Genomic DNA, 27,574 nt, shown 5'->3' with positions numbered 1-27,574 from the left:
ACAGAGACGTGCAGACTTGTGCCTGCACACAGGTGCACGTGCATGAGTGGACACACACATGCTGACGTGCATGCCGTGCTCCAGTTGGCTGCTCTCTTTGGTGTGGAGCCTGAATCCTCTCAGTTGGTGTGAGCAAGTACAACAGTCAGGGGCACCCAGGGCAGGACTGTCAGGGGTCTGTTCCTGGTCACCCCCAAGGCTGACTTCAGCACCCCCATGCCCACAGTCCCCTCTGGTGTCCATCCTTGGCATCGAGCACTTCAGTGCACGTACTTGCCTGGCTTCCAGCATGCTCAGTGGGCATGTGGCTCAGCCTTCCCGCCTGGGAAGCTCCATGTTCAGCTGGGTTCTAGGCACGGGTCTGCAGGAGGCGTGTCCCACCTGCCCTGCTCCCCTCTGCCACGGCAGGCTGAGCTCTTCTACCATTATAGTGTTGTGGGTTTTCTGTGAGCTTGGTGCACTACGGTGAGTACACACTCACACCCATCTGTGTTTGTGCACACCACCGAGCAAGTGTCTCCTCTCCTCAGGCACCCTGACATCACAGCCCAGGAGAGAGGGGTCCAGTGTCTGCTGGAGAAGCAGCTTCCCAATGGTGACTGGCCCCAGGTGCGTGAAACCCAGTGCCGGCCATTGGCTTGCATGTGGGTTCTCACATCCTCCCCTGTGTCCCTCACTGGGTGTTTTGGGGCTTGGGGTGCAGATACTCTGCCAACCAGAGGCCTGTGAGGTGGAGTTCTGGGGCAGGTTGCCAGTTCTGAGCAGGTCTTGCTGTCAGTCAATCAAGTTCTGGCAGGGGGCTGGGTGGGAGATGCCCTCGCAGCACAACCCTTGACTGCCCTGTTGTGTGGGAGCTGCACGTGGCCCCTCACTCTCAGGAGGCACAGGTGCAGGCTCTACCTGTCCCCAGAGGGTGGGAGTCATGAGCCCCTTCCCTGCAGGAGTCCTGCAGAAGCTGGTGTGGCCATGAGGGCTGGAGGCCCAGGGAGGGTTTGCTAAAGGCGACAGCCCCCAGCTGGGCGGAGGCTGGGCAGGAGGACTGCCAGCCTAAGTTTCCCTTGCCCCTGCTTGCTCAGGTGTGCACCAACCCTGTGGCAGCCAGGGCTGCGGTCCATGACAAGGCCCTTGGGCCCTGGTGCCCTTTTCTCTGTCCTTCTAGGAGAACATCTCTGGGGTCTTCAACAAGTCCTGTGCCATCAGCTACACGAGCTACAGGAATGTCTTCCCCATCTGGGTCCTGGGCCGCTTCGCCAACCTGTACCCCGAGAGCGCCCTCTCTGGCCGCCCTTGAGTGCACCTGCCCTTGAGAGCATGCCAACCTGTGCTGGCTGCTGCAGGTGGCGAGCATCATCTTCACACCTGTGCCCACAAGACTGAGCTGTCTTGGCCAGGTGGCAGGTGTCCGTTCCCTGCCTTGTGCTGTAGCCCTCTGCTCCACCTCGGCACATGTGTTGGGATCAGTCCTGAGGCAGGGACAGGGACTGGGTCGGTGGCTTTAGACTACAATTGCCAGAGTGATTGTCAATGTAGGTCTGGTTCTGAGAGGGCTCAGGGAGGAAGGGAGCGAGTCTGACTGTGACGTCAGAGGAGCCGCAGCACCTCATGCTGTCCCTGGGCACTTCTTGCCTGAGGGAGGAAGGCTGGAGAGACTGGGTTCTCAGGAGAGCAGCTGCTGGGCCCCGAGCACTCCCCACCTGCTGCTGATTGGGGATGGGACCTGGGCTAGCTGCTCCCACATTCCTGTGTATGCTGGGTAAGGGAGGGACACAGCCCCTCAACGATGGTATAAGAGACTGGCCAGCAGGGAGTGGGTTGGGCTCTTGTTCACCGTGATGTACCAGGATTCGGTGCACACCCTGAGGCTGTGTGGTGGGGAGCCCAGGGTGGCACTGGCCTGCCCCTGGCTCGTGAGCTCGCCTGTCTGCACTGCATCCATCCATGGCTGCTCGCGCCCTGACCTCCAGGCTTTGCAGGCCTCAAGTGCAAGTCCACAACTCTGCCTCCTGCCCAGCCCTGTTGAGCCCTGCACAGCATGGTTCCATGCTTTCCTGCCTCGGTGACAGCCTGTGCTGCTGCCTGTGCTGACCAGCCCCTCTGTGCTAGACCTGCCTTAGTGGCAGCTGGTCTGCCCAGAAACTTCCAGCCAAGACCAGATCACTGTAGAAGACACAGGTTTTCCAGAAGGAAGCTGCAAACTGACTTTTCTGCTGAAAATCACCTACATGACCAGCTTCCTTAATAAAGAGACACTTAAACCCTGGGGGAGAAGAACACTGTGCTTGTTTGGCTTGCTCTGGGGAACTTGTGCTCTGGGGCTTTCTGAGACTGCCTCCTTGCCCCTGTGTGGGGAGAGTGGGACTCCTGGCCTCAGTTCAGTGCCAGAGAGCTGCGTAGGGACCAGTGTCCCCATCACTGAAGGGGCATGCTTACCTGGCATGAGTGAAAGCAGGCTCTGAGCTGAGTGGGTCACTGAGGAGTCGGGTTTGGCTTATTGGGTTTGGTTGTCAGGAGCAGATTCTGCATGTGCTGCAGGCCTGGAGCTGCCCTGGGTTTGCTGGGTGTCTGCTAATGTGGGAATCAGATGGCCTCTTGGAGGGAGTCTCTAGTGGGAAAGGCTTAACAGGATGAAGCTTGTCTCTAAAAAGGTATTTTCCCTCATGGGATGTTGCTGTGTAGATTCATATTTTGGCCTATTTTCCCAAAAGCTGTTTGCTGTTGTTGCCTCATTCTTCTCTAATTTCAGCAAATAGGACAATATAGCCATATGTAATTGATCAGTGAAATTGATTTATTTTCATTTCTTCATCTGCCACATAAGTTACTTACAATTCAGTTTGTTTTAGAATGGAATTAAGGTTAGAAAAATGAGACATTCTGATGGGTCATGAATGAGGTCAGCGCTGACTCTCTGCCAGACTGTAGATGTGCTTGGCCTCCAGGGAGCACTAGCAAGGACGCTGGCCCAGGAGATGTGCAGCCCACTAGTTGGGGGCATCCAGAGGGGGTAGATGGGGACCCCAGGTTTCCCTGGGCTGTTCCTCACAGCATCTCTCCACAAGGGCAGTGTGGTCAAGCCAGAGCCCTGAAAGCAGACCTGGAAGGTAGCCCCGTGGAGGCCAGGGTGTGGCTCTGGAGAGCTGGGCGAACTTAGCACGATCCTGGGTGCCTGCCATCTTCTCTGAGATTGTAGGACTAACTTGAAGCTTTCCATTCCTCATACAGGAGGATGGGGTGATGTGGATGACCAGAATCGACTGGTTCCATGGGACAGTCATCCTGGTTTTCTGTGTGATGGAATTCTGCACTCGGGGCAGCAAGGTCCAGAGGGTGTCTTGAGTCCAGGGGTCTCCTGGGACTCAGGAGAGCAGCAAGGCTTCAGGCAGCCCCAGGCACAGGCCTCTACAAGAGTGATCCCAAGGTCTGCACTCCCTGGGACAGGCCTGCCTTCAGGTCTCCCAGGGAAAGAAGCACGCTGAAGCTCCCAGATGGACAGAAGACTAGAAGAGCACATTTGAGCTCAGGGACCTGCTGGATCTTGGTGAGAGGCCTGACGTGAAGCTGGGGTCGGAAGCACAGAACCACTTGAAGTAATTCTGGTTGGCAGGTTTTCTGCTCGGGGAAACCTGTCAGCCCACAGATCCAGACAGCCAGTGCCCCGGCACATCACCAAATACGAGTCCCGAAAGCCACAGACCAGCAGGTCACGTTCAAGAGCACGGCGAGGATGACAGTGTGGGCCAGCGTAGAGTGCTGGGGACAGTGGCCAGATTGACCAGAAAACAAGTGAATCGTTTTTCCAACTGACCCACACCGAAAAGATTTCCCACCAGGTGACCCATGGAAATGTCAAGGTGTTGAGGTGGAAGGGAAGTAGTACCAGGTGGAAGCAGCTCCTAGCCCAGGAAGGAAGAGCACCCAGATGGCAGGTGGCAAGTACAGAGGGCTTTTCCTCTTTGCTTAAAACAGAATCTCTTTAAAATAAATCACCGGGGCTGGGGATGTGGCTCAAGCGGTAGCACGCTCGCCTGGCATGCGTGCGGCCCGGGTTCGATCCTCAGCACCACATACCAACAAAGATGTTGTGTCCGCCGAGAACTAAAAAATAAATATTAAAAAATTCTCTCTCTCCTCTCTCACTCTCTCTTTCAAAAAAAAAAAAAAAAGAATAGCCTTCTTCCTTAAAAAATAAAATAAAACACCACTGACATTTAAAAGTAAAAATAGTGGGGTTTTTAACCAGGAGCTATGAAAACAGGAACAGACAGGCTGCCCAGGGAGGGAGGGAGCACACAGTGCTGGGTCCCCACTCGAATGAGAAGAGGTAGGTTACAAATAGTTGATTACTGAGAAGTAGGCTGCAGCAAGTCAGGTGACCAAGGTGAACCCTGTCACAAACCCCTTCAAAGTTTGCTCCGGAAGGAACAAAATAATTCAAAAGGAGGCAGGGAGAAGAACAAAGACCAGAGGGGAACTCAGCTCCTAATGTGGGTGTGGTGCTGGGGATCGAACCCAGGGCCTTGTGCATGCGAGGCCAGCATCCTACCGACTGAGCTGCATCCCTAGCTCCCTTTTAAGTGTTTTATTAACTGTAAGAGCTAAGTGCTCCTACTAAAGAACAGATATTGGCCCTTGGATGGAGAGCATGGCCTGTCTCTGTGTAGTCCGTGGGAAGCCACTCCAAGTCCACGCACCTTTAAATTCTGAAAGATCACTGTAGTCTGGTGTGTCGTGCCACGATTAGTGACTCCGGCTTTTCCCTCCCTGGGATAACAAGGTGTGGCCCTAGGAGTAGGCGGCAGCCAGAGGAGTTAAGCTACGCTCACCTGTTCCTTTGCAATCGCACCCCTTGCCTCACTTGAATGGTTTCTCCCCAATAAAAGGGTTCAGCATGTGCTCCTCTCTCTCTTTCCATGGACCCCTAAGGTCAGAGGAGCTGTCACAGGACCAGAGAAAAAGGTATTTCTCTGTCTCTGTGATTATTTCATTCAGCCCAGTTCACCTGGAATGAACTTGAGTGTTTAGTCGTGGAACACGACAGTTGTCCAAAATAAATTTTTAGAGACAGGTTAAAAGTAAAAGTTTAAGCTGGTGCTGTGGTACATACCTGAAATCCCAGCTGCTGCTTGGGAAGCTGAGGCAGGAGGATTAAAAGATTGAGGCCAGCCTCAGCAATATAGTGAGGCCCTGTCTCAAAAAAGAGTGAATGTTTAGAAAACTAGATAACATAAAAACAGTACTCACTCTAGTGTCTTTCCTTACTACCACAAGAATGGGATCTAAATTAGACAAATACTCCATGTATGTACTATGTCAAAATACGTTGTTCTACTGTCATGTATATCTTAAAAGAACAAATGAAAAAGACAGTAGTTATAAACAGAAGTACTATATTAATACCACAGTAGAGGTTAGGACAAGAAATAATACCAGAAGTAGAGAGGGTCAATATAGAAAGGGCATCACACCCCTAGACGTACCTGCTCCTGACCTCTTCAACATACACGAAGCAAGCGCTCAGACCAGACAGGGAACTAGACTGACAGGGGTCCTGGGAGACCTCAGCACCTGTCTCAGCAACCTGACTCAGGTTCAGAGGACAGACCTGAACATCATCACCGGTGTGTGCTTACCAGTGCTGTGGCATACTGGGCCTGCCTTTGGAGACACACTCCAGTGCTCCTGGACCGTTCACCTAGGCAGGACATCAGCCAGGTCTTGAGTCTCACAGAACTAAAAAGGGCTGGAACTATACAGAGTGTGCTGAGCATAATGGAATTAAGCAAGGACTCAATGGCAGAAGATTCAGAAAATCTCAAATATTTGGAAATCAAATAACACACTTGAATGATCTATGGTGAAAGGCGAGATGCGAGCCACATTGGAGGACTGCACTACCCACTTGGAGACTCACAACTGTGGCAGCAGCGGAAGGACAGGGAGCCCAGGGGTGGGCCCCGCAGGCAAAGCAGACTGCTCTTGAGCAAAGGGCTGGGACTGCCCATCCAGTGGAGAAAGGAGTCTTCAGCAGAAAGTGAATCTAGACGTAAACCATGAACCCTTCACAAAAATTAAGTGTATCTCAGACCTAAATGTGAAGACTGTAAAACTCCTAGAAGATGACAGAACCTAGATGACCCTGGGTTTGTCAATGACATATCATCTACAAAGAAAATAATGGATTGGCTGGAGCTCATTGAAATGAAGAGCTGGGCATGGTGGTGCATTCCTATAATCCCAACAGCTCGGGAGGCTGAGGCAGGAGGATCACAAGTTCAAGTCCACCCAGGGCAATTTAGCAAGGCCCTGTGCAACTCAGTGAGACCCTGTCTCTAAAAAAAGGGCTGGGGATGTGGCTCAGTGGCTAAGCACCCCTGGGTTCAATCCCCAGTACCAAAAATAAATAAAATAAAGTGAGCACAAGGGAAAACAGAAAATACTTCAAGCTGAATGAAAATAAAAACATGTCACCAAAACTGTGTGACATAGCCAAAACGAACAGTAAGAAAGATTAAGCCAGGACCCACACTCCCAACCAGGAAGCCTAGGCCAGCGGGAGCAAAGGAAGAGCAGAGTCCCATGCAGTAGGCAGCAGGTCTGGTGACAGGTCCATGGAGCCAGAAGCTGGCACTTGAGCAGATTCTCAAGTCCGATTGGGTAGGACAGGAAATGGCCTGCTGCCAGGAATGGTGGAAAGGCTACCTTGCGCACAGAGGCTGGGCCTTGTCTTTTTGGCAGTGCCCTGGCCATCTGTGCACCCTGCTCGCCTTCTGAGTCCACAGCTCCCCTCGCACGGCTGTGGGTCTTTGTGAAGAGGCCCCAGAGCTGCTTCCCCACATCCTCTCTGTCTCCCTACCTGGCTTATCTGCCTGTCCTTGAGGGTGACTCAGATGGACAGCAAGAGCAAGTTCTTTGAGAAAGTCACCAAAATGGACCCAAGAAGAAAAGGCAGCTAAGTAACCTCATATCAAAGAAATGGAATTAGAAATCTAAAACTTCCAGGAGAAATCTAGGCCTAGATGCCTTCTCTGGTAAATTCTATCAAACATTTAAGAAAGGAATCATCTGACATATCCCAAATAGAGTGTCCTCATTCTATAAGGCAATGTTATAAACCAGGCCAGGACGGGAGGAGAAAAAGACCCTATCAATTCCCTCTTAAGCACAAACAGTAACAAGCTGAGTCCAGTGGCATCTGGAAAGGGCAGTGGGTCCTGGCCAGCATGCTGGTGGACGGTCAGGCCCGTGACCCCAGCTACCAGCCTGCTGCTCGTGGGCTGGGTACGGAGGCTCCAGCTGTGGAGCGGGAAGGCGTGGGTGTGGACCTCACCCAACAAGGCCAGATGCCCTTGGTGCCTTCTAAGCCAGAAACAGCCCTGTCCAGTGCCTTCCCTGGCAAGTGGAGAGGCAGTGCAGGGCAGGTTTCCAGGTGGTCACTGACTGAGGTCAGAGCCTCTCCTGGGGGACCCAGTCAGTGTACCCCAGCTCTCCCTGATTGGTCCAGAGGGCCTTGTCCCCTGCCACGGAGTCTAAGTGACAGTTCGGTGAATCACGTTGTTGTCCCCTGTTGGCCCCCACTGCCTGCCCCTCCTCAGGTGTGGATCCCAAGGGCCAGCCCCAGTGGACGTCTGCATGCCAGGCACCACCCCGTCTGGGGCCCCGATGGTGGTGGCACTGTCTCTTTAAGGGAGCGACATCACAAGGCTGTGGAAGGCGGCTGCCCTGGAACTCCAGGGTCTTGGGTGGCTTCTGTAGGTCTGGGAGCTCTGGACTTCCATCTCCATGGGGCCGCAGGCCTACACGTGAGCACGGAGGACGCGCCATGGCTGAGGGCAGCGAGCTGATGAACAGGCTCATGAGCGAGAACGCGGACCTGAAGAAGCAGGTGCGCCTGATGAAGGAGAACCAGATGCTGAAGCGGCTGCTCAGCGAGAGCTGCCAGGAGAGCTGCAGCCGCGGGGGCCGCGAGCCCCGCGAGCCCCTCTTCCCCCGGGGCCCCGCCTACCCCGAGGCCTGCTCCCCCGGGTGTGCAGGTGAGGCACAGCCCCCAGGCCGTGGGGGCCGGGGCGGGGGCCTCCAATTCGGGTGGGCACCTCCCCACCCTCCCAGGGTCCACGCCTGGAGCACGGTCCGTGGCTGGCCACCTGAGTGGGTCCAGGGCTGCCCATGTCAGAAGCAGCACTGTGGTTGGAGCGGGCAGGTGGCGCCTGTGGCTCTGAGCCACGAGGGCAGCTCTGCCTGGGAGTTCTCCCCGCCATGTCCCCCCGATGGACTGGCCCCAGAGAGCTTCTCACAGGTGCAGGGTCTCCCCTCACAAGCTTCACACCTCTGCTGTGTCACGTCCACCACACACCGTCAGCCCACAGGGTTCTTGGGCCCTGGTGCCCAGGGACGGCGTCTGCCCCTCAGAGCCTGTGGGGCCTCGTGGGGTGAGTGGGTGGGAGGCTGTGGCTCTGTGGCCTTGCCACACAGTTTGGCTCCAGACTTCTATGGCATTTTACAGAAAAATCAAATGAGATTTTTTATTGCTTTCTGCTGATTGCTCTCTGGTTCTGTTTCAAATGTTTTGAGAGAGAAGTTCCCTTTTCATAATGGTAAGGTGACTTTGGGCGCAGCTGGGGCATGTGGCCTTGGCCTTGGGTTGGGATGGTGGACAGTGGGAAGAACCCCCAGGCTGCCTGAGAATTGTAGCCCAACCAGGCAGGCCGGCCCTGTGGACCCTGCTGTCTGCAAGTGGAACCATCTGGCCAGTCTATGGCCAGCTTCCGTGGGATGCCCTGGAGGCCATGTGTACTCACCAGGGCCTCCCTGGGCCTACATTTGTTGTGGTCACTTCCTAGAGTCTACCTGGGTATCTGCCACCCTCCTCTGCTCATGCTCAGCGCTGGAAATGGTGTCCTGCATGGTCCAGCTGTGGGCAAGGCCTCTGGCCCTGGTGCAGAGCAGGTTCTGGCTCCTTCAGTCCCAGGGGACCTACAATAGGGAGCTCGGTGGGCAGGGGCTTCGTGCAGGGGGTTGGGGTGTAGGATGGAGATAGCACCGCTGGGGAGGGGCTGGGAGGCCAGGATGTTTCCTGGGCCACTGTGGCACACTGGAGTGCCAGTGTCAAGTCTGTGGACACTCGGACCCCAGACTGTGGGAGGCTGCGGAGGCTGCGAAGGCCTGAGTGCTGACTGCTGTAAGAGGCCCACAAGCCTCGCGCCTCATCTCCGGCTGGGGCCAGCACCCTTGTCCTTCAGCAACTCCAGCAAGCCTGGATCTTGTTGGACTCCAGGCTCAGGGGGCCACAGTCTGAGGCCACCAAATTTCCACAGAGCGTGGGAGCCCGGCCACAGGGAGTGTGCCAAGGTTCATACGGCTCAGGCTAGCTGTGGGCTTCAGTCAGGCAGCTCAACGTGCAAAGGCAGGGCCTGGACCGAGCTGGCCTCTCACCTCCACAACATCTGGGCAGGTGTCTAGGTATGAGCCTGGGGTCCTGGGGCTCACTCAGGCCTAGCCACCCCTGCCCCCAGCCCTTGCAGACCCATGGCAGGGTCGTCCAGCAATGGCACAACCATGGCCGGGGACTAGAGTTTGGAAAGCCAAATCGAGTGCGTAACGAAGGAAGTTTACAGATGGGAAGGAACGCAGCATCACAAAGGCGCAGCTGTGGCTGCACGTCTCCAGAAGTCCCCTAATATCTGCTTTCAAACCAGGATGTATATTCAAAACCTGTTTTTCTTTTTTTTTTTTTTAATAATATTTATTTTTTAGTTGTAGTTGAACACAATATCCTTATTTTTATGTGGTGCTGAGGATCGAACCCAGGGCCTTGCACATGCTAGGCTAGTGCTCTACCGCTGAGCCACAATGCCAGCCCCCAAACCTGTTTTTCTAAAGTGCCACAACATAGAAGTTAGAGTAGACATGTGTCTGCTTCCTGGTCTCACCCCATGGGCAGCTAACCCATGCTGATGAGCTTCCTCTGGCACTCCTGATGGACATGCAGGAGGGAATCTGTCTGTCCTTTGGTTTACCTAAGCAAGATCATGAGCATGGTTTGACCCCTTAACACCACCCCACCCTTGCTGTCCACTGGCCCTCCTCTGTGTCTGCAGTGCAGTTTGATGTTGGGCCCTGTGATGGGGCAGCACCATCCCCAGTCCTCTGGGACCACAGATGGTGGAGCTGTGAGCAACCACACCTGCCCTCTTGGACCTGGTGCCAGGGATGTCCCTAAGTGCGTCTTGAAACATACTGCCAAGTGCTCCCAGGAGCAGGGAGGGTGCCCTGCGACCTTGTCTCCTCATTCAGCACCACAGATGTCAGTGTCTGCTCGGAGGACAAGTGATCAGGGCCTCCCCAGTAGATCTTCTCCTGGGCGCAGAGCTGACGGTACACATTCCTGCGACCTCTTTCTCTCTGGGTCATTCTGGTTCCCCACTCCACTTGTGCATCCTGGGACTTGTCCAGAGCTGAGCAATGCCCGGCTCCTCACTGCAGGCTCTCGGCACCGTGGCTGGTCAAGTGTTGCTGAGCTCAGTGGCTGTGAGTTCTAGCACCCCTTTAGCTTCAGACAGGATCATTCCTGGGCTGCAAATGTGTTTTAAACTGGCTGTGCAGGCCGCAGAGTCAGATGAGCCATAGCTGAATGAACTCTCTTCTTTTTGAAATGAAAATTCTTTTTTTTTTTTTCCCCAAGGTAACACTGCAGACAGGTGTTTCTTAAAAAATCAGGGTTATTTCCTTAGGATTTCTGTTTCTACAAGCAGGATCATGGTTTGGAAGGCAGAAGTAAATCTTGGGGTACATTTTTATGGTGTTCCTACCTGTGTCTTCTCAGTACCCCAGGAGGGCTTCACATGCTGTAGGTACACAGAGCCCTTTGGTTCTTGGTCTCCGGTCTTTCTCACACTGCATCTCCGCTGTTGCCACTGGATTCACAGGAGGTATGTGTGGCAGCCTTAAGCACAGCACCGGAGGCCCTCTGCAGCATGGCTGCTCCTGTTGGTGAGCAGAGCCTTGTGGAGCGCTGCAGGAAACCTGGGGGCCTGGGCGGCTGCAGGACCCACATGGTCTGCCATCTGCAGCTCTCCACTGGGTGCTCTCCTCTGGGTTCCAGTCTGTCCTCTCAGGTTTCCCCTGCCACAGCCCCAGGATGCACGGATGGCTGTTCTAAGTGCTTCCTCGTTTCTGTGTCTGTCCTCACTGCTCAGAGTGCTGGCTGGCTGTGACTCTCATGGGGCTTCTTCCCTGGGGGCAGAGGGGCTGCTGCTGCACGGTCCTGGCCACCTGTGGGCAGTGACTGATGGCCCCAGCTGCTTGGGCGTGGGCACAGTTGGGCGCAGGGGAAGAGGCCCCCCAGCTCTTATTTGTGAAGAGGCGGCTGCTCCTGTGGTCCTGGGAGCCTGTTTCTGGGTGACCCGGTGCCCTCGGCTTCTCCCCTAGAGGGCCCTGCTGGGATGAGGACCCTGGATGTCCTTGGACGGGTTTTGCAAGTCTTTTTTCTGTACTCTCTACGTGAACCTAGACCACTTTCCTTTCTGGGGATTATCTTTGTGGGAATTTGATTCAGATTTTTGACAAATTTTCTTGATATCAGAATTGTGCCACATTTTTTTTAAAACCTTAGTTGCATATCTTTTATTTTTTATTTTTTTAGTGTTCCAACTCAGCTTATATAGGGATTATACACTGCTGGGGAACCTGAAAGAATTTACCACAGCCTGCCTGGGCCTGCATTCCTTCAGGGAATAATTATTTATAATTATTTACTTATAAGATTTAGATATTTCTTCTTTGTTTATTGGCCCATTTATGTTTTCTACTTCTTTTTTTAAATCTTTTTAAAATATCTTTATTTTATTTTTTTAATGTGGTGCTGAGAATCGAACCCAGTACCTCATGCATGCTAGGCAAGCACTCTACCACTGAGCCACATCCCCGGCCCCTGTTTTCTACTTCTTATTAAATCACTTAAAAATCACCTCCCAGAGGGGCTCTCCTTGTGTTGACATTTCCAGGGGGTGCACGTACACGGTACCCTTTCTTAGTGTGAAGAGGGTCTGTGGAGGGGCTCTGACCAGCCTCCTCTGGGAAGATGGAGCAGGATCTTGATGAATTTTCATCCTTTGAACATTTTTTTTTTACCTTGCAAAATATTTTTGAGAGTAAAATAGCAAGTACCTGAATATGCTCATTTTAAGACTCAATTTTTTGATATAACTCTTAAAATACAGTTTGTCAAGTGCACCTTTCCTTTATTGCTAGGAGAATGCAGGCAGCAAAGGGCCTCAGAAGCAATAAGAGTTGAGCTGAATTTGACCCCTGGGAGATGGGGCCTGGGTTCTATGCCCTGTGGTATGTGAAGCCAAGAAAGTCAAAAGCCTCTCACTGGCCCAGGAGCTGGCCAGGGAGGGCCTGCACTGTGGGCGAGGAGGTGTGTCCAGGGAGGCCTCCCACAGCTGGACTTCCCAATCATGGTCAGAAGTCACTGTGTGCAGGTGGCTGATCCTGGACCACTCTCAGACATTAACACACAGAATGACACCATTTGTGACAGATTAGAAAGGTGTGTGGAAGTCGTTGCAGGATGTGGCCCTGAGTGTGAGGCCTGCTGAGGCAGGTGCCACCTGTCACCAGAGTGCCAGCAGGGGCCAGAGCAGGGGCTGCAGTGCCAGGGCTCCCCAGGGTGCTCTACACATTGAGGGTGTCGAGTTCCTGCTTGACCTTCCGTCCCTTTCCTCCACCCAGGTTCAGACTTCGGGAGGTTCGGCAGTGTCCCCGACACACCCTCCCAGATGCAGACGTCCTCCCTGGAGGACCTGCTGTGCTCGCACGCCCCCCTCTCCAGCGAGGACGAAGCCTCCCCGGGCTGTGCCACCTCCTCCCAGGTGACCTTCAAGGCCTTCATCGGCGCGCCAGAGCTGCACGCCCGGGGCCCCGACAGGAAGCTGTCTCCGCTCCTGAGCCCCCTGCAGGACCCACTGGTGGACAAGACGCTGCTCGAGCCCAGGGAGATGGTGCGACCCAAGAAGGTGTGCTTCTCAGAGAGCAGCCTGCCCACCGGGGACAGGACCAGGCGGAGCTACTACCTCAACGGTGAGGCCCGTGCCGCTGGCCCGGCGACGACCGGCTCACAGCTTCTCCAGCCACGCAGAGCAGGAGGGCTGCTGGGCCGGGCCAGAGTGCAGGGCTGTCTCCCCACCTGTCAGGAGAGCTGAGTCGGCTGCCTTTCTGGTTGTGGGAGTTCATTGAATGTTCTAAATACAGGTCCATCTGGGTATGCTTTTTACACAGCCTCCCAGTCGGCAGCTCTTCTGTTTCCATGAGGTTTGGGGGAAGAAAAACTGCTGTTGTTTTTTTTTTTTATTTCTACTCTATTTGCTTTATTTTTTTATTTTTTTCTTTGTTTTAATTAGTTACACATGACAGTACCATGATCTTGACATATCATACATTCGAATCAGATGGGATATAATTTCTCATTTTCTCATTCACCTGCTGAGGCAGGTGCCACCTGTCACCAGGGGAGTGCCAGCAGGGGCCAGAGCACTGGCTGCAGTGCCAGTGCTCCCCAGGGCTCCCCAGGGTGCTCTACACATTGAGGGTGTCGAGTTCCTGCTTGACCTTCCGTCCCTCACCCAATGAGTTGAAGGCCTGATCAGACCTTCCCCAGAGTCCGGGAGAACTCGTACCTGGCTGCCTCCGTCCTGGTGTACAGGTTGCAGAATTACATTGGTAGAAAAACTATTTAATTTGATGAAGTCCAATATTCTGATGGTTTTCTCTTGTAGTTTGTACTTTAAAGAAATATTCATTTTTTTGGTTGTACTTGGACACAATACCTTTATTTTATTTATTGTTTTTATGTGGTGCTGAGGATCAGGGCCTCACACGTGTGAGGAAGCATTGAACCGCCGAGCCACAATCCCAGCCCCACAGTTTGTACATTTTGTAGTTTCTACTTTTGGAAAGTCTTTGCCAAACCCAGGGTAACAGGTTCTTTCCTCCGTCTTCCAGCTGTAGGTTTTACACTCGGGCCCCTGATCAGTCCGAGTCATTTCTGCATGGGTGTGGGCTCACATATGAACGTCTGCTCCTCCAGCCCAGTGGTCAGGGGCAGTCCCTTGTGGCCGAGCCGCCTGGTTCCTTGCTGAAAATCTGTGTCTGTGCACCTGTGAGGCTGTTCCCGCACCCTCCATGCGTTTCCGTCCACCGGTCTGTGTCCTCCTGGATTGGAGTCCTGTAGCTTTAAAGACTGCGAATCCTGCAGGACATGCAGGCTCTCCAACTTTGTCCTCTTCTTAACGTGTTGTGGCTCTCCCGAGTCCTTTGAGTTTCCAGACGTGTTTTAGAATCGGCTTGTCCATTTCTACCAAAAAGCCTGCTGTGACTCTGACTGGATCCTAGTCTACAAGCCAATCAGCTCAAGATTCAGAGAAACGGCACCTCTGCGGCACGGATCTTCTGTGGACTCTGTGTATCACGCCACTGTCTGTACCAGTCCTCACCGTGTTCTGTGGTTCTCTGCATACAGGTCTTGAACATTTTTAGAAAATTGTTTTTTAAATTTTTTATTTGTTTCTTTTGTTTGTCACTTTATGATTAAACACAGTGGTGGGGTTCTTTGTGCCATGTTCGTACATGCACATGACACAATTTGATCGGCTTCATTCCCTACTACCTTCCCTTTTCTTCCCTCCTCCCCACAAGTCTTGCACACATTCATCAATTTTACCCCTGAGTATTTCATATTTTTGATGCCATTATAAGTAGTATTGCTTTCTCATATCAACCTCTGGTGTCTGTTTCTAGAATACAGTAGGACACTGGATTTTTGTATATTGACTCTGCAATAGTTATGAGCCAACTTAACTGGGCCATGGGAACCCAGATATTTGGCCAGACCTTACTCTGGGTGTGTCTGTGGGGAGTGTCTTTGTAGGAGGTTGAGATTTCATGGGTGGGCCTCACCCAGTGAGTTGAAGGCCTGATGAGACCTTCCCCAGAGTCAGGGAGAACTCCTACCTGGCTGCCTCTGTCCTGGCCCTGCAGGTCACTCTTCCTGGGTGTCCAGCCTGCTGGCCTTTGGGCAGGAGCCACACGCACACCTCAGGTCTCCTGGGTTTCCAGCTTGCTGCTCTGGGGCTCACCGTCTCCTCGGTTGTGAGAGCCAGTCCTTCCGCTAGATCCCTCTTCATGGGCACGCCCTGTTGGTCTGTTTCTCTGGGGAACTTGTGGTTCTGAGTGACGCGTCTGTGATCTTTCTGGCTTAATCTTTACATCCTGCACAACATTCGTTTGTTCTAGTGGCTTTGGGTGGGTCCCTGGCGTCTCCGCTCTCCCACCCCCTGGAGCTCCTCTTTTTCTCCCGAGCGTGTTTCTGCCCCTTGCAGAGCTATGCAAAGGGCACATCCATTCTGCCGTCTTTCCCGGGAGCTTCCTCCGTGGCGTTTTAAAGCTACACAGATGATTGGGTTGTGAATGAAGACAGATTTTCAAACTTTTTAAAATTTCTAACTTATATGCCTTTTTCTTTTTTCCTTTTCCTTTCGGTGCTGGGGACGGAACCCAGGCTTTGCACAGGCCGAGCAGGCCCTGGACCCCTGAGGCACACCCCCAGCCCAGTGCCTTTCGTCTCTTCCCCTAGACCAGGGCTGGACAGTGGCCAACACAGTGGTGACAGTGGCCTCCTAGCCTTCCCCTCATGTGGGGTTCAGCCTCTCAGCAGTGAGCCTGGTGCCAGCTGAGGTTTCTGTAGATGCCCTTCATTGCATTGAAGAAGTTCCCTTTGAGTTCTAGTTTGCTTATTTGTCAGGAATGTATGTTGGATTTTGTCAGTTGCTTTCCTGCCTCTATTGAGATGAGCATTTGTTTGTCTTTTGCGGTTGGTGAACATGGTGCATCAGTCGGTTTCACATCACTATAATGAAACACCTGGCACACAGGGTATTTATGAAGTAAAGAGAGTTTATTTTGGCTCATGGTTCTGGAGGTTTAGGTCCAGGGTCAGGGGCACCACTGGTCTGAGCCTCTGGTGAGGCAGCATGCCATGGCAGGAGCCCTTCTCAGAGCAAGTGGCCCCAGGAGCCAGAAGCAGCTAGCCAGAGACAGTCCCATCTGCACTGGAGGGCACGTCCCAGGGAGCTGAGGGATGACCACTAGGCTCACTGTTCAGCTCACAGCACCTCCCACCACCCGGAGACCCAGCCTACCACCCACACCTCAGCCTACGGTCTACCACACTGATTCCTGGGTTTGAGCCAACCACTATTCCTTTCTTCTTTTTGATTTTTTATCTGTTCTTTGTGGTCATCCATGATGGCAGAGTATGACCATCCAGGTGGTCATCCAGACGGTCATCAACATATCCTCCCTCTCGGAGTCTAACCTCCCCTTCTCGTGGTCGTACACCACAGGAGCTACACAGGTCTTGCGTTCAGGTGTGAACTGACCGTGCATTCTTGAGGCAGATCCTATTTGATCACAGTGGGTTCCATCTTTTTGTATCATGAGACTCGATTTGCCCAGATTCTGTTAAGAATCTGTGCTCGTGAGGAACGTGGGCTGCAGTCTTCTGTTAACGCCATTATCTGAGTTGGTATCGGATGGCTGGCCTCAACCCCGATGGAAACTTTCCTCCTCTTTAATTGGAAGAGTTTGTGGCGAATTTGTAGTACTTATTCCTTAAATATCTCGTAGAATTCACCAGTTAAACCACCTGAGCCTTGAACTTTCTCTAAGAATTTTTGTCCCTTAGGAGTTCCATTTTATTGATCTATGGCTATTCCCACTGTCTAGTTCTTCTTGAGTGAGCTTCAGTGGTTTGTCTTTTCGAACCAGAGGATTGAGCCAAGGTGCTCTGCCACTGAACCACATCCCCAGGCCTTTTCATTTTGAGATAGGTCCCTGCTAAGTTGCTCAGGCTGGCCTTGAACTTGACCCTCCTGCCTCAGCCTCCCAAACTCCTGGGATCACAGTGGGCCATCGTGCCCAGCCTGCAGTTTGTGTCTTCTAAGAACTGGTCCATTTTCTCTAGGCTGACAGGGCTTTGGGCCTGAAGTTCTTCCTAACATTTCTCATCTCCCTGCAGATGCCCTTGGGCTGGCGTGATCTCTCACTCCTGACGTGGTGGCTTTGGTGTGGGACTAGAGGTATATTGGTTGGATCCACCTTCTCCTTTGAAGCACAGGTTTTGGCCGGCTGGTGGGAGCCGAGTTTGGGTAGAGAGGAGTTCTAGAGCATCTCAGATGCAGCTGTCTCAAATGCCGATTAAAGCTTCCGAGGGCTGGGGCAGCAGAGGCCCCCTGAGCGCAGCTGCTTGGGATGGGGGAGCCACCCTCCCTCTTACGCCCGGCGTCTGTGTGCCGCTGTGCAGTCTCTTTCCGCAGTTTCCGTCAAGAAGTCCACCAAAACCACACGCAGTGTTAAAAGTGATCAAAAACCTAAGTAGACAGTGAGTCTTGGGTTCATGAGTTAGAAGGCTTAATATTGTTTCATAGTAATTTGCATTGATTTGTAGATTTAATGCAATCCTTATCAATGTCCCACCTGGCTTCTTTACAACATTTTGATAAGTTGAACCTTTGATAAGCTGAACCCATGGAAATACAAGGGACCCAGAATGGGCAAAGCAATTTTAAAAAGGAGAACAAAATTGGGAGACTCACCTTCTTGATTCTAAGACTCCCTGTCAGGCTACAGAAATCAAGTTGTGTGGTCCCATCCTAAGGACAGACAGAGACCAGGGGAAAAGGATCGAGAGCCCCGAAATAAGCTCAGACATTGGTGGTTGGTGTCCCACAAGGGTGCCAGGCAATCCAGTGGAGAAAGAACCACCTTCAACAAGTGGTGCTGGGTGACGTGTGCCTGCAGAAGCTGTGGGACCCCACCTCGCACAAAACCCAGCTCAGAACGCACCAGATGCCCAAGAGAGCTCCAGGATCCTGAGCCGTTGCCCTCCAAGGAAGCCCAGAGCCAGGTCTGTGTAGTGTGGGCCTGGCAGGGCCTGCTTAGGCATGACACCAACAGCACTGGCAACCAGAGAGACTGATGGACTCCATCAACTTCGCCCAGAGTGAACACTTTTGTGCTTCAAAGAAGAGTTTCTAAACAGTGAAGCATCACCCTAGAGAGTGGGAGAAAGTATCTACAAATCACATTCTTGGGGGCTGGGGTCGTAGCTCAGTGGTAGAGCACTCGCCTAGCATGTGTGAGGCCCTGAGTTCAATCCTCAGCACCCCTTGAAAATAAATAAATAAGTAAGATAAAGGTGTTGGGTCCATCTACTACTAAAAAATATTTTAAAAAATCACATTCTTGGAAGGGCTCTTACAAGTAATCTAGTCAAAAATAGCCAAGGGCGTGGGTGGACAGCCCTCCAAAGAAGATGTGCAGATGACCAGCAGGCAGGTGAAGAGGTGCACGGGGTCTGTGGCCATCAGCGCAATACAGGGAGACCTGCGTGAGCTGCCTTTCACTGCAGTGGCCTGGGCGGGGAAATGGAATTGGGACCTATACTCTGGTGGGAATGCCAGGGGGAAGCCCCTGAAAAAACAGCTCGCAGTCCTCATAAGGCCGAACCCAGTGTTCCCACAGGGCACGACCCCGTTCCTTGGTGTGCACCCACAGGAGTGGAAGGCGGACATCCACCTGAGAGCCTTTACTTGAATGCTCATGCAGCCATGCTCAGATTAGCCAGAGTGGGAAGATCCCAGATGCCCACGCGCTGGCCAGGGTGCAGATAAACTGTATGGTCTAGCTCCACGATGGAATACTACTCAGCCATAAACAGGAGTGAAGCACTGGCATGCACTACAACAGAGGATGGACCTCGGAATACCATGCTGAGCATGTGAAGCCAGGTCGAAAGGCCACAGTCATGTGGAACGTGCAGAACAGGGGGACCCACAGGGAGGCAAAGCCAAGCACTGGTCACCAGGGCTGCGGGAGTAGTCGTTATCAGGCACAGGATTTGTTCTTAGGAGATGAAAATGTTGTAGCAGGTGCCCTGGACTCAGTTCCTGCAGCTGTCTCAGGATCGCCCTCAAGGAGACCTTCATGTGGGCAACTCACATTATAAAGGCCGGAAAGTGCTGCCAAGGGAGGGCGCAGATGCAGCCTGTATCTTCCGGGCCCAGCCTGGCTCCTGCCCTGTCACAGCTGCCCACCCAGAGGCCTCTTCCTCCTCGGCCAGAGGAGCCCCGGTCATAGAGGATGCCCGAGGGTGGGCCCTGCTGTGTCTGGCTGGGGAGGCGAAGTCTGTGTCACATTCTAGCAGCTTATGCAGGGGAGCAGGGCATGTCATCCTGACCCTGGCACACGCAGCCTTTCTGCACCTACCGGGCAGGCCCAGTGTTCCACAGAGCGCACTTTGGGAAACATGGTGTAGATGCTTGCCTTGGGAGGGACTGGTCCTGCAAGGGACAAAGAAGTTGACACAGTGTCCCTGGACAGCACTGGCCTGGCCCCTTGTGTGCCTGGTCACCTCTGCTACCGGCCCAGGGTGGGGGTCCCACCTCCTCCTGTGGAAGCTTCCTCCTGTGGGGTCCCAGGCCCAGCTCTCCAGGCTCACCTGCCTGACACGGCTGTCCGTCATTGTGAATCTGGCCCCGGCACAGGCCTTGGCCCCTGGTGGGCCTACGTCTGTCCAGGGGTGAGCAGCAGGCCCAGGTCCTGCAAGAGATGGTCCTGGTCTTGGCCCCTCACACTCCCGTGGTGGCCAGGAGTCCTGGGTCTCCATGGCTGGTTTGGAGTGCCCCAAACACCCAAGGCCAGACAGGGCAGGGTCAGGACTGGGGCACTGTGTGCTGAGCTGTGCCAGGGGGGCACAGGACCTGTACCTGCTCTCTGCCCAGATCAGCAGGCCCCGCCCAGCTGGCAGCTCAGTGGAGGGTTCCTACCACAAACTGTCTGGAGGTTTCAGGGGCTTCAGGAGGCTGTGCATGTGGGTGTGCCAGCGGTGGCACCAGGCGGAGTCCAAGTGGCACAGCGAGGGAGCGGCTGTGGGCAAGCTTGCTCCTTGCACCTCAGGGACGGTGCAGAGAGGGGGTCTCCAAATGGAAGAGTGTCTCAGACACTCTCGGGCAGGGCTCTCACGGTGATCTCAGGCTCAGGTGCAACTCATTCTCAGAAAGCCCGCTGTCCTGAAGGGTCTTGGCCTCATTGGACAGAGAGCCGGTGCCTCCAGGGGCGTGGGTGGCTGCCTGAGGAGCATTTGAGAGCAGCTTTTTTGTGGGGAAGTTTTCCCAGTGGTGTCAGGGAATAATGGACAGGGTCTCGTGCCTGCCCAGTAGTCCCTGCCCAGTGGTGGGAAAGAGCCGACGTGGACTGGCCTGGGCTCCAGAGTCTCACCCTCCCCTCAGCTATGGGCCACTGCCCCCCACTGTCCTCAGGCCAGGGCACACGCCCAGCGATCACCCAAGTGCCTACTGGCAGGGTGGCATCCAGGCCCACCAGGGACAGCACTGTGTGGGGCAGGCAGACCCCGGGCACTGCCCTCACAGTAGCAGGCTGGCTCACTCAGCTTCTGAGGGGAGGCACATGCCTCTGGCAGAGGAGTGGGCCACAGCGCCTGGCCACCGAGGGACTTCGGAGGGCAAGTGGGAGGGAAGGCTCCCTCTGCCCTAGGTCTCTGTTTGCCCTTGCCCTGCAGGCAGGGTGGGGGGACATCCCTTGGGACAGCTATGACCTGGCCACACTGGCCCCCTCCTCATGCAGAGATCCAGAGCTTTGCGGGTGCTGAGAAGGATGGCCGCATCGTGGGAGAGATTGCCTTCCAGCTGGACCGGCGCATCCTGGCCTATGTGTTCCCTGGTGTGACGCGGCTCTATGGCTTCACTGTGTCCAACATCCCCGAGAAGATAAAGCAGGTCTGTCCTGACTGCCGCGGGGGCTGGGCACCCGGCGTCCTGGGGCTGACCCAGGGGTGGAGCACCTGGTTGCTTCCTGGGGCTAACCTGGGGGTGGGGTCACACAGGCGCATCCTGGGGTTGACCCAGTGGGTGCTCAGCACCCTGGCACATCCTGGGGCTGGCGGATGCTGTGGGCACCAGGCTGTGCTTGGTCCAAGCAGGGCCCTGGTGGCTCGTCTTTTGGAGGTGCTGAAGGGGTGGGGACCTGGATTCCTACCTGAAGCTTCCCCGGCGGCCCTACCCCGTCCCACACTGCTGAGCCAGGAGGTGGCCCTGACCAGGGGTGTGGCCCGTACCATCCTGTGCTACAGACCTCCATCAAGTCCCTGGACGGCTCCGTGGATGAGAAGAAGCTGCGGGAGCTGACGCACCGCTACCTGACGCTGACCGCCCGGCTGGAGAAGCTAGGCTACAGCCGCGAGGTGCACCCGGTCTTCAGTGAGTTCCTCATTAACACCTATGGCATCCTGAAGCAGCGGCCGGACCTGCGCGCCAACCCGCTGCACAGCAGTCCAGCCGCGCTGCGAAAGCTGGTCATTGACATCGTGCCGCCCAAGTTCCTGGGCGACTCGCTCCTGCTGCTGAACTGCCTGTGTGAGCTCTCCAAGGAGGACAGCAAGCCGCTCTTCGCCTGGTGAGCCGCACCGCCTGTCCCTCCTGCAATAAATATGTTTGTTCCAAACCCGGGGGCCGCCGTGCTCCTGCGTGTCCCTCCCGCAGGGGAAGCGGTCTGCTGGTGCTGCAGCGGGCAAAGGCCTTCCGTGGCCAGCCGCTCTTCCTGGGGGCCCAGCAGCCCTCCGCCGCCCGCAGTCAAGGGCACCTGTCGCCTTATTAAAAGCATGTTTACCTTTCTGCCTGACCTCTGGCTCTTTGAGGGCGTGGAGAGCGCCTTGGTCTCTGCTCGCCTGCAGGAGGTGCCAACTGTGTCTGTGGAAAGAGCCCACAGGGAGGGTGCCTGGGCTCTAGGCAGGACTGTGCCAGGGCTGTGCCGCTTCTTCGCCAGAGGGCGTGCAGCCTTGGAGGCCTCTGACCCTCCCTTGGAAGGACCAGCGAGTCCCAGACACAGGGCTGAAGGTGGGTTTGGGTGCAGCTAGGATGGCCAGGAGCCAACAGGCCTTAGGAACTGCGCTGGCCGGTGCCACTGAGCACGCCGCAGCGCAGGAGGTCATTTACCCAGGGAGGGAAGTGAGCAAGTCACAGCAACGGGAAGGGAGCCCTCCACTGTGGCGAATGGGCTAACCCTGGGGACAGGAGACCTGCGGGTGTCCTTGGGGCCCGAGGTGGGACCTCTGTCTCACGCCCAGCCCTGTCCCACCGTCCTCTGGGAACAGGGGGGGAATCTCTGTGTCTCGCCCAGCCCTGTCCCACCGTCCTCTGGGAACAGAGGGGGGGGTCTGTGTCTCGCCCAGCCCTGTCCCACCGTCCTCTGGGAACAGGGGGGGGGGGTTCTGTGTCACTCCCAGCCCTGTCCCACCGTCCTCTGGGAACAGAGGGGGGGGTCTCTGTCTCACGCCCAGCCCTGTCCCACCGTCCTCTGGGAACAGAGGGGGGGTCTCTGTGTCACCCCCAGCCCTGTCCCACTGTCCTCTGGGAACAGAGGGGGGGGGGTCTCTGTCTCACGCCCAGCCCTGTCCCACCGTCCTCTGGGAACAGAGGGGGGGTCTCTGTGTCACGCCCAGCCCTGTCCCACCGTCCTCTGGGAACAGAGGGGGGCTCTCTGTGTCACGCCCAGCCCTGTCCCACCGTCCTCTGGGAACAGAGGGGGGGTCTCTGTCTCACGCCCAGCCCTGTCCCACCGTCCTCTGGGAACAGAGGGGGGGTCTCTGTGTCACCCCCAGCCCTGTCCCACTGTCCTCTGGGAACAGAGGGGGGGGGGGTCTCTGTGTCACGCCCAGCCCTGTCCCACCATCCTCTGGGAACAGAGGGGGGAGGGTATCTGTGTCACGCCCAGCCCTGTCCCACCGTCCTCTGGGAACAGAGGGGGGGTCTCTGTGTTACGCCCAGCCCTGTCCCACCATCCTCTGGGAACAGAGGGGGGGTCTCTGTGTCACCCCCAGCCCTGTCCCACTGTCCTCTGGGAACAGAGGGGGGGGGTCTCTGTGTCACGACCAGCCCTGTCCCACCGTCCTCTAGGAACAGAGGGGGGGTCTCTGTGTCACCCCCAGCCCTGTCCCACCGTCCTCTGGGAACAGAGGGGGGGGTCTCTGTGTCACGCCCAGCCCTGTCCCACCATCCTCTGGGAACAGAGGGGGGGGGTGTCTCTGTGTCACGCCCAGCCCTGTCCCACCATCCTCTGGGAACGGGGGGGGTCTCTGTGTCACGCCCAGCCCTGTCCCACCGTCCTCTGGGAACAGAGGGGGGGGGGTCTGTGTCACGCCCAGCCCTGTCCCACCATCCTCTGGGAACAGAGGGGGGGGGTCTCTGTGTCACGCCCAGCCATGTCCCACCGTCCTCTGGGAACAGAGGGGGGGGGTCTCTGTGTCACGCCCAGCCCTGTCCCACCGTCCTCTGGGAACAGAGGGGGGGTCTCTGTGTCACGCCCAGCCCTGTCCCACCGTCCTCTGGGAACAGAGGGGGGGTCTCTGTGTCACCCCCAGCCCTGTCCCACTGTCCTCTGGGAACAGAGGGGGGGGGGTCTCTGTGTCACGCCCAGCCCTGTCCCACCATCCTCTGGGAACAGGGGGGGGGGGTGTCTCTGTGTCACGCCCAGCCCTGTCCCACCGTCCTCTGGGAACGGGGGGGGGGTCTCTGTGTCACGCCCAGCCCTGTCCCACCGTCCTCTGGGAACAGAGGGGGGGGTCTGTGTCACGCCCAGCCCTGTCCCACCATCCTCTGGGAACAGAGGGGGGGGGGGTCTCTGTGTCACTCCCAGCCCTGTCCCACCGTCCTCTGGGAACAGAGGGGGGGGTCTCTGTCTCACGCCCAGCCCTGTCCCACCGTCCTCTGGGAACAGAGGGGGGGTCTCTGTGTCACCCCCAGCCCTGTCCCACTGTCCTCTGGGAACAGAGGGGGGGGTCTCTGTCTCACGCCCAGCCCTGTCCCACCGTCCTCTGGGAACAGAGGGGGGGTCTCTGTGTCACGCCCAGCCCTGTCCCACCGTCCTCTGGGAACAGAGGGGGGGTCTCTGTGTCACCCCCAGCCCTGTCCCACTGTCCTCTGGGAACAGAGGGGGGGGGGTCTCTGTGTCACGCCCAGCCCTGTCCCACCATCCTCTGGGAACAGAGGGGGGAGGGTCTCTGTGTCACGCCCAGCCCTGTCCCACCGTCCTCTGGGAACAGAGGGGGGGGGTCTCTGTGTTACGCCCAGCCCTGTCCCACCATCCTCTGGGAACAGAGGGGGGGTCTCTGTGTCACCCCCAGCCCTGTCCCACTGTCCTCTGGGAACAGAGGGGGGGGGGTCTCTGTGTCACGCCCAGCCCTGTCCCACCGTCCTCTGGGAACAGAGGGGGGGTCTCTGTGTTACGCCCAGCCCTGTCCCACCATCCTCTGGGAACAGAGGAGGGGTTCTCTGTGTCACGCCCAGCCCTGTCCCACCATCCTCTGGGAACAGAGGAGGGGTTCTCTGTGTCACGCCCAGCCCTGTCCCACCGTCCTCTGGGAACAGAGGGGGGGTCTCTGTGTTATGCCCAGCCCTGTCCCACCGTCCTCTGGGAACAGAGGGGGGTGTCTCTGTCTCACGCCCAGCCCTGTCCCACCGTCCTCTGGGAACAGAGGGGGGGTCTCTGTGTCACCCCCAGCCCTGTCCCACCGTCCTCTGGGAACAGAGGGGGGGGTCTCTGTCTCACGCCCAGCCCTGTCCCACCGTCCTCTGGGAACAGAGGGGGGGTCTCTGTGTCACCCCCAGCCCTGTCCCACCGTCCTCTGGGAACAGAGGGGGGGTCTCTGTGTCACCCCCAGCCCTGTCCCACCGTCCTCTGGGAACAGAGGGGGGTCTCTGTGTCACGCCCAGCCCTGTCCCACCGTCCTCTGGGAACAGAGGGGGGGTCTCTGTGTCACCCCCAGCCCTGTCCCACTGTCCTCTGGGAACAGAGGGGGGGTCTCTGTCTCACGCCCAGCCCTGTCCCACTGTCCTCTGGGAACAGAGGGGGGGGGGTCTCTGTGTCACGCCCAGCCCTGTCCCACCGTCCTCTGGGAACAGAGGGGGGGTCTCTGTGTCACGCCCAGCCCTGTCCCACCGTCCTCTGGGAACAGAGGGGGGGTCTCTGTGTCACCCCCAGCCCTGTCCCACTGTCCTCTGGGAACAGAGGGGGGGGTCTCTGTGTCACGCCCAGCCCTGTCCCACCATCCTCTGGGAACAGAGGGGGGGGGGTGTCTCTGTGTCACGCCCAGCCCTGTCCCACCGTCCTCTGGGAACGGGGGGGGGGGGGTCTCTGTGTCACGCCCAGCCCTGTCCCACCATCCTCTGGGAACAGAGGGGGGTGTCTGTGTCACGCCCAGCCCTGTCCCACCATCCTCTGGGAACAGAGGGGGGGGTCTCTGTGTCATGCCCAGCCCTGTCCCACCGTCCTCTGGGAACAGAGGGGGGGGTCTCTGTGTCACGCCCAGCCCTGTCCCACCGTCCTCTGGGAACAGAGGGGGGGGTCTCTGTGTCACCCCCAGCCCTGTCCCACCGTCCTCTGGGAACAGAGGGGGGGTCTCTGTGTCTCGCCCAGCCCTGTCCCACTGTCCTCTGGGAACAGAGGGGGGGTCTCTGTGTCACCCCCAGCCCTGTCCCACCATCCTCTGGGAACAGAGGGGGGGGGGTCTCTGTGTCACGCCCAGCCCTGTCCCACTGTCCTCTGGGAACAGAGGGGGGGTCTCTGTGTTACGCCCAGCCCTGTCCCACCATCCTCTGGGAACAGAGGGGGGGTCTCTGTCTCACGCCCAGCCCTGTCCCACCGTCCTCTGGGAACAGAGGGGGGGTCTCTGTGTCACCCCCAGCCCTGTCCCACTGTCCTCTGGGAACAGAGGGGGGGTCTCTGTGTCTCGCCCAGCCCTGTCCCACCGTCCTCTGGGAACAGAGGGGGGGGTCTCTGTGTCTCGCCCAGCCCTGTCCCACTGTCCTCTGGGAACAGAGGGGGGGGGCTCTCTGTGTCACACCCAGCCCTGTCCCACTGTCCTCTGGGAACAGAGGGGGGGTCTCTGTCTCACGCCCAGCCCTGTCCCACCGTCCTCTGGGAACAGAGGGGGGGTCTCTGTGTCACCCCCAGCCCTGTCCCACTGTCCTCTGGGAACAGAGGGGGGGTCTCTGTGTCACACCCAGCCCTGTCCCACCGTCCTCTGGGAACAGAGGGGGGGGTCTCTGTGTCTCGCCCAGCCCTGTCCCACTGTCCTCTGGGAACAGAGGGGGGGGGCTCTCTGTGTCACACCCAGCCCTGTCCCACTGTCCTCTGGGAACAGAGGGGGGGTCTCTGTCTCACGCCCAGCCCTGTCCCACTGTCCTCTGGGAACAGGGGGGGGGTCTCTGTGTTACGCCCAGCCCTGTCCCTCCGTCCTCTGGGAACAGAGGGGGGGGCTCTCTGTGTCACCCCCAGCCCTGTCCCACTGTCCTCTGGGAACAGAGGGGGGGTCTCTGTGACACGCCCAGCCCTGTCCCACTGTCCTCTGGGAACAGAGGGGGGGTCTCTGTGTCACACCCAGCCCTGTCCCACCGTCCTCTGGGAACAGAGGGGGGGTCTCTGTGTCACACCCAGCCCTGTCCCACCGTCCTCTGGGAACAGAGGGGGGGTCTCTGTGTCACACCCAGCCCTGTCCCACCGTCCTCTGGGAACAGAGGGGGGGGTCTCTGTTTCACACCAAGCCCTGTCCCACCGTCCTCTGGGAACAGAGGGGGGGTCTCTGTCTCACGCCCAGCCCTGTCCCACCGTCCTCTGGGAACAGAGGGGGGGTCTCTGTGTCACCCCCAGCCCTGTCCCACTGTCCTCTGGGAACAGAGGGGGGGTCTCTGTGTCTCGCCCAGCCCTGTCCCACCGTCCTCTGGGAACAGAGGGGGGGTCTCTGTGTCACACCCAGCCCTGTCCCACCGTCCTCTGGGAACAGAGGGGGGGGTCTCTGTGTCTCGCCCAGCCCTGTCCCACTGTCCTCTGGGAACAGAGGGGGGGGGGCTCTCTGTGTCACACCCAGCCCTGTCCCACTGTCCTCTGGGAACAGAGGGGGGGTCTCTGTCTCACGCCCAGCCCTGTCCCACTGTCCTCTGGGAACAGAGGGGGGGGTCTCTGTGTTACGCCCAGCCCTGTCCCTCCGTCCTCTGGGAACAGAGGGGGGGGCTCTCTGTGTCACCCCCAGCCCTGTCCCACTGTCCTCTGGGAACAGAGGGGGGGTCTCTGTGACACGCCCAGCCCTGTCCCACCGTCCTCTGGGAACAGAGGGGGGGTCTCTGTGTCACACCCAGCCCTGTCCCACCGTCCTCTGGGAACAGAGGGGGGGTCTCTGTGTCACACCCAGCCCTGTCCCACCGTCCTCTGGGAACAGAGGGGGGGTCTCTGTGTCACCCCCAGCCCTGTCCCACCGTCCTCTGGGAACAGAGGGGGGTGTCTCTGTCTCACGCCCAGCCCTGTCCCACCGTCCTCTGGGAACAGAGGGGGGGTCTCTGTGTCACCCCCAGCCCTGTCCCACTGTCCTCTGGGAACAGAGGGGGGGTCTCTGTGTCACCCCCAGCCCTGTCCCCACCATCCTCTGGGAACAGAGGGGGGGGCGTCTCTGTGT

At 56.9% G+C, this 27,574-nt stretch overlaps 2 protein-coding genes across 4 annotated transcripts in view; both read left to right on the top strand.

The window, feature by feature from the left end:
* The window catches only part of Lss (lanosterol synthase), a 29,636-nt gene extending 25,551 nt beyond the window's left edge, over positions 1 to 4,085 (top strand). Inside the window, exons 21-23 of one of the 2 annotated variants that reach the window (XM_077795438.1) lie at positions 531 to 609; positions 1,160 to 1,337; positions 3,223 to 4,085. In XM_077795438.1, coding sequence (XP_077651564.1) covers positions 531 to 609; positions 1,160 to 1,291 — 211 coding nt within the window. In that variant the 3' untranslated portion in view covers positions 1,292 to 1,337; positions 3,223 to 4,085. Of the gene's footprint in view, positions 1 to 530; positions 610 to 1,159 lie in introns of both variants that reach the window. The other variant, XM_026379850.2, reaches the window with a different exon arrangement.
* Positions 4,086 to 7,819: 3,734 nt separating this feature from the next.
* Positions 7,820 to 21,529, top strand: Spatc1l (spermatogenesis and centriole associated 1 like). 2 transcript variants are annotated; one of them, XM_026379863.2, is made up of 4 exons: positions 7,820 to 8,030; positions 12,730 to 13,077; positions 20,698 to 20,849; positions 21,203 to 21,529. In XM_026379863.2, the coding sequence occupies exons 1-4, from the start codon at positions 7,820 to 7,822 to the stop codon at positions 21,527 to 21,529; spliced, it is 1,038 nt and encodes a 345-aa protein (XP_026235648.1). The 2 variants fall into 2 exon arrangements, with proteins under 2 accessions (XP_026235648.1, XP_026235649.1); XM_026379864.1 differs by lacking the exon at positions 21,203 to 21,529 and having other exon boundaries at positions 12,730 to 13,013; positions 20,698 to 20,810.
* The last annotated feature ends 6,045 nt before the right edge of the window (positions 21,530 to 27,574 follow it).

Source organism: Urocitellus parryii, chromosome 2 (assembly GCF_045843805.1).
Source record: "Urocitellus parryii isolate mUroPar1 chromosome 2, mUroPar1.hap1, whole genome shotgun sequence".
Lineage (NCBI taxonomy): Eukaryota > Metazoa > Chordata > Mammalia > Rodentia > Sciuridae > Urocitellus > Urocitellus parryii.
Note: the sequence above shows the minus strand (reverse complement) of the source record. Positions and strands in the feature narration are given on the sequence as shown.

Excerpts from the sequence above, each read along its gene's own strand:
- Spatc1l (XM_026379863.2), top strand. The coding sequence starts at position 7,820 with ATGGCTGAGGGCAGCGAGCTGATGAACAGGCTCATGAGCGAGAACGCG. Across the intron at positions 8,031-12,729 it reads CTGCTCCCCCGGGTGTGCAG|GTTCAGACTTCGGGAGGTTC; the intron begins GTGAGGCACAGC and ends TCCTCCACCCAG. Across the intron at positions 20,850-21,202 it reads TCCCCGAGAAGATAAAGCAG|ACCTCCATCAAGTCCCTGGA; the intron begins GTCTGTCCTGAC and ends CCTGTGCTACAG.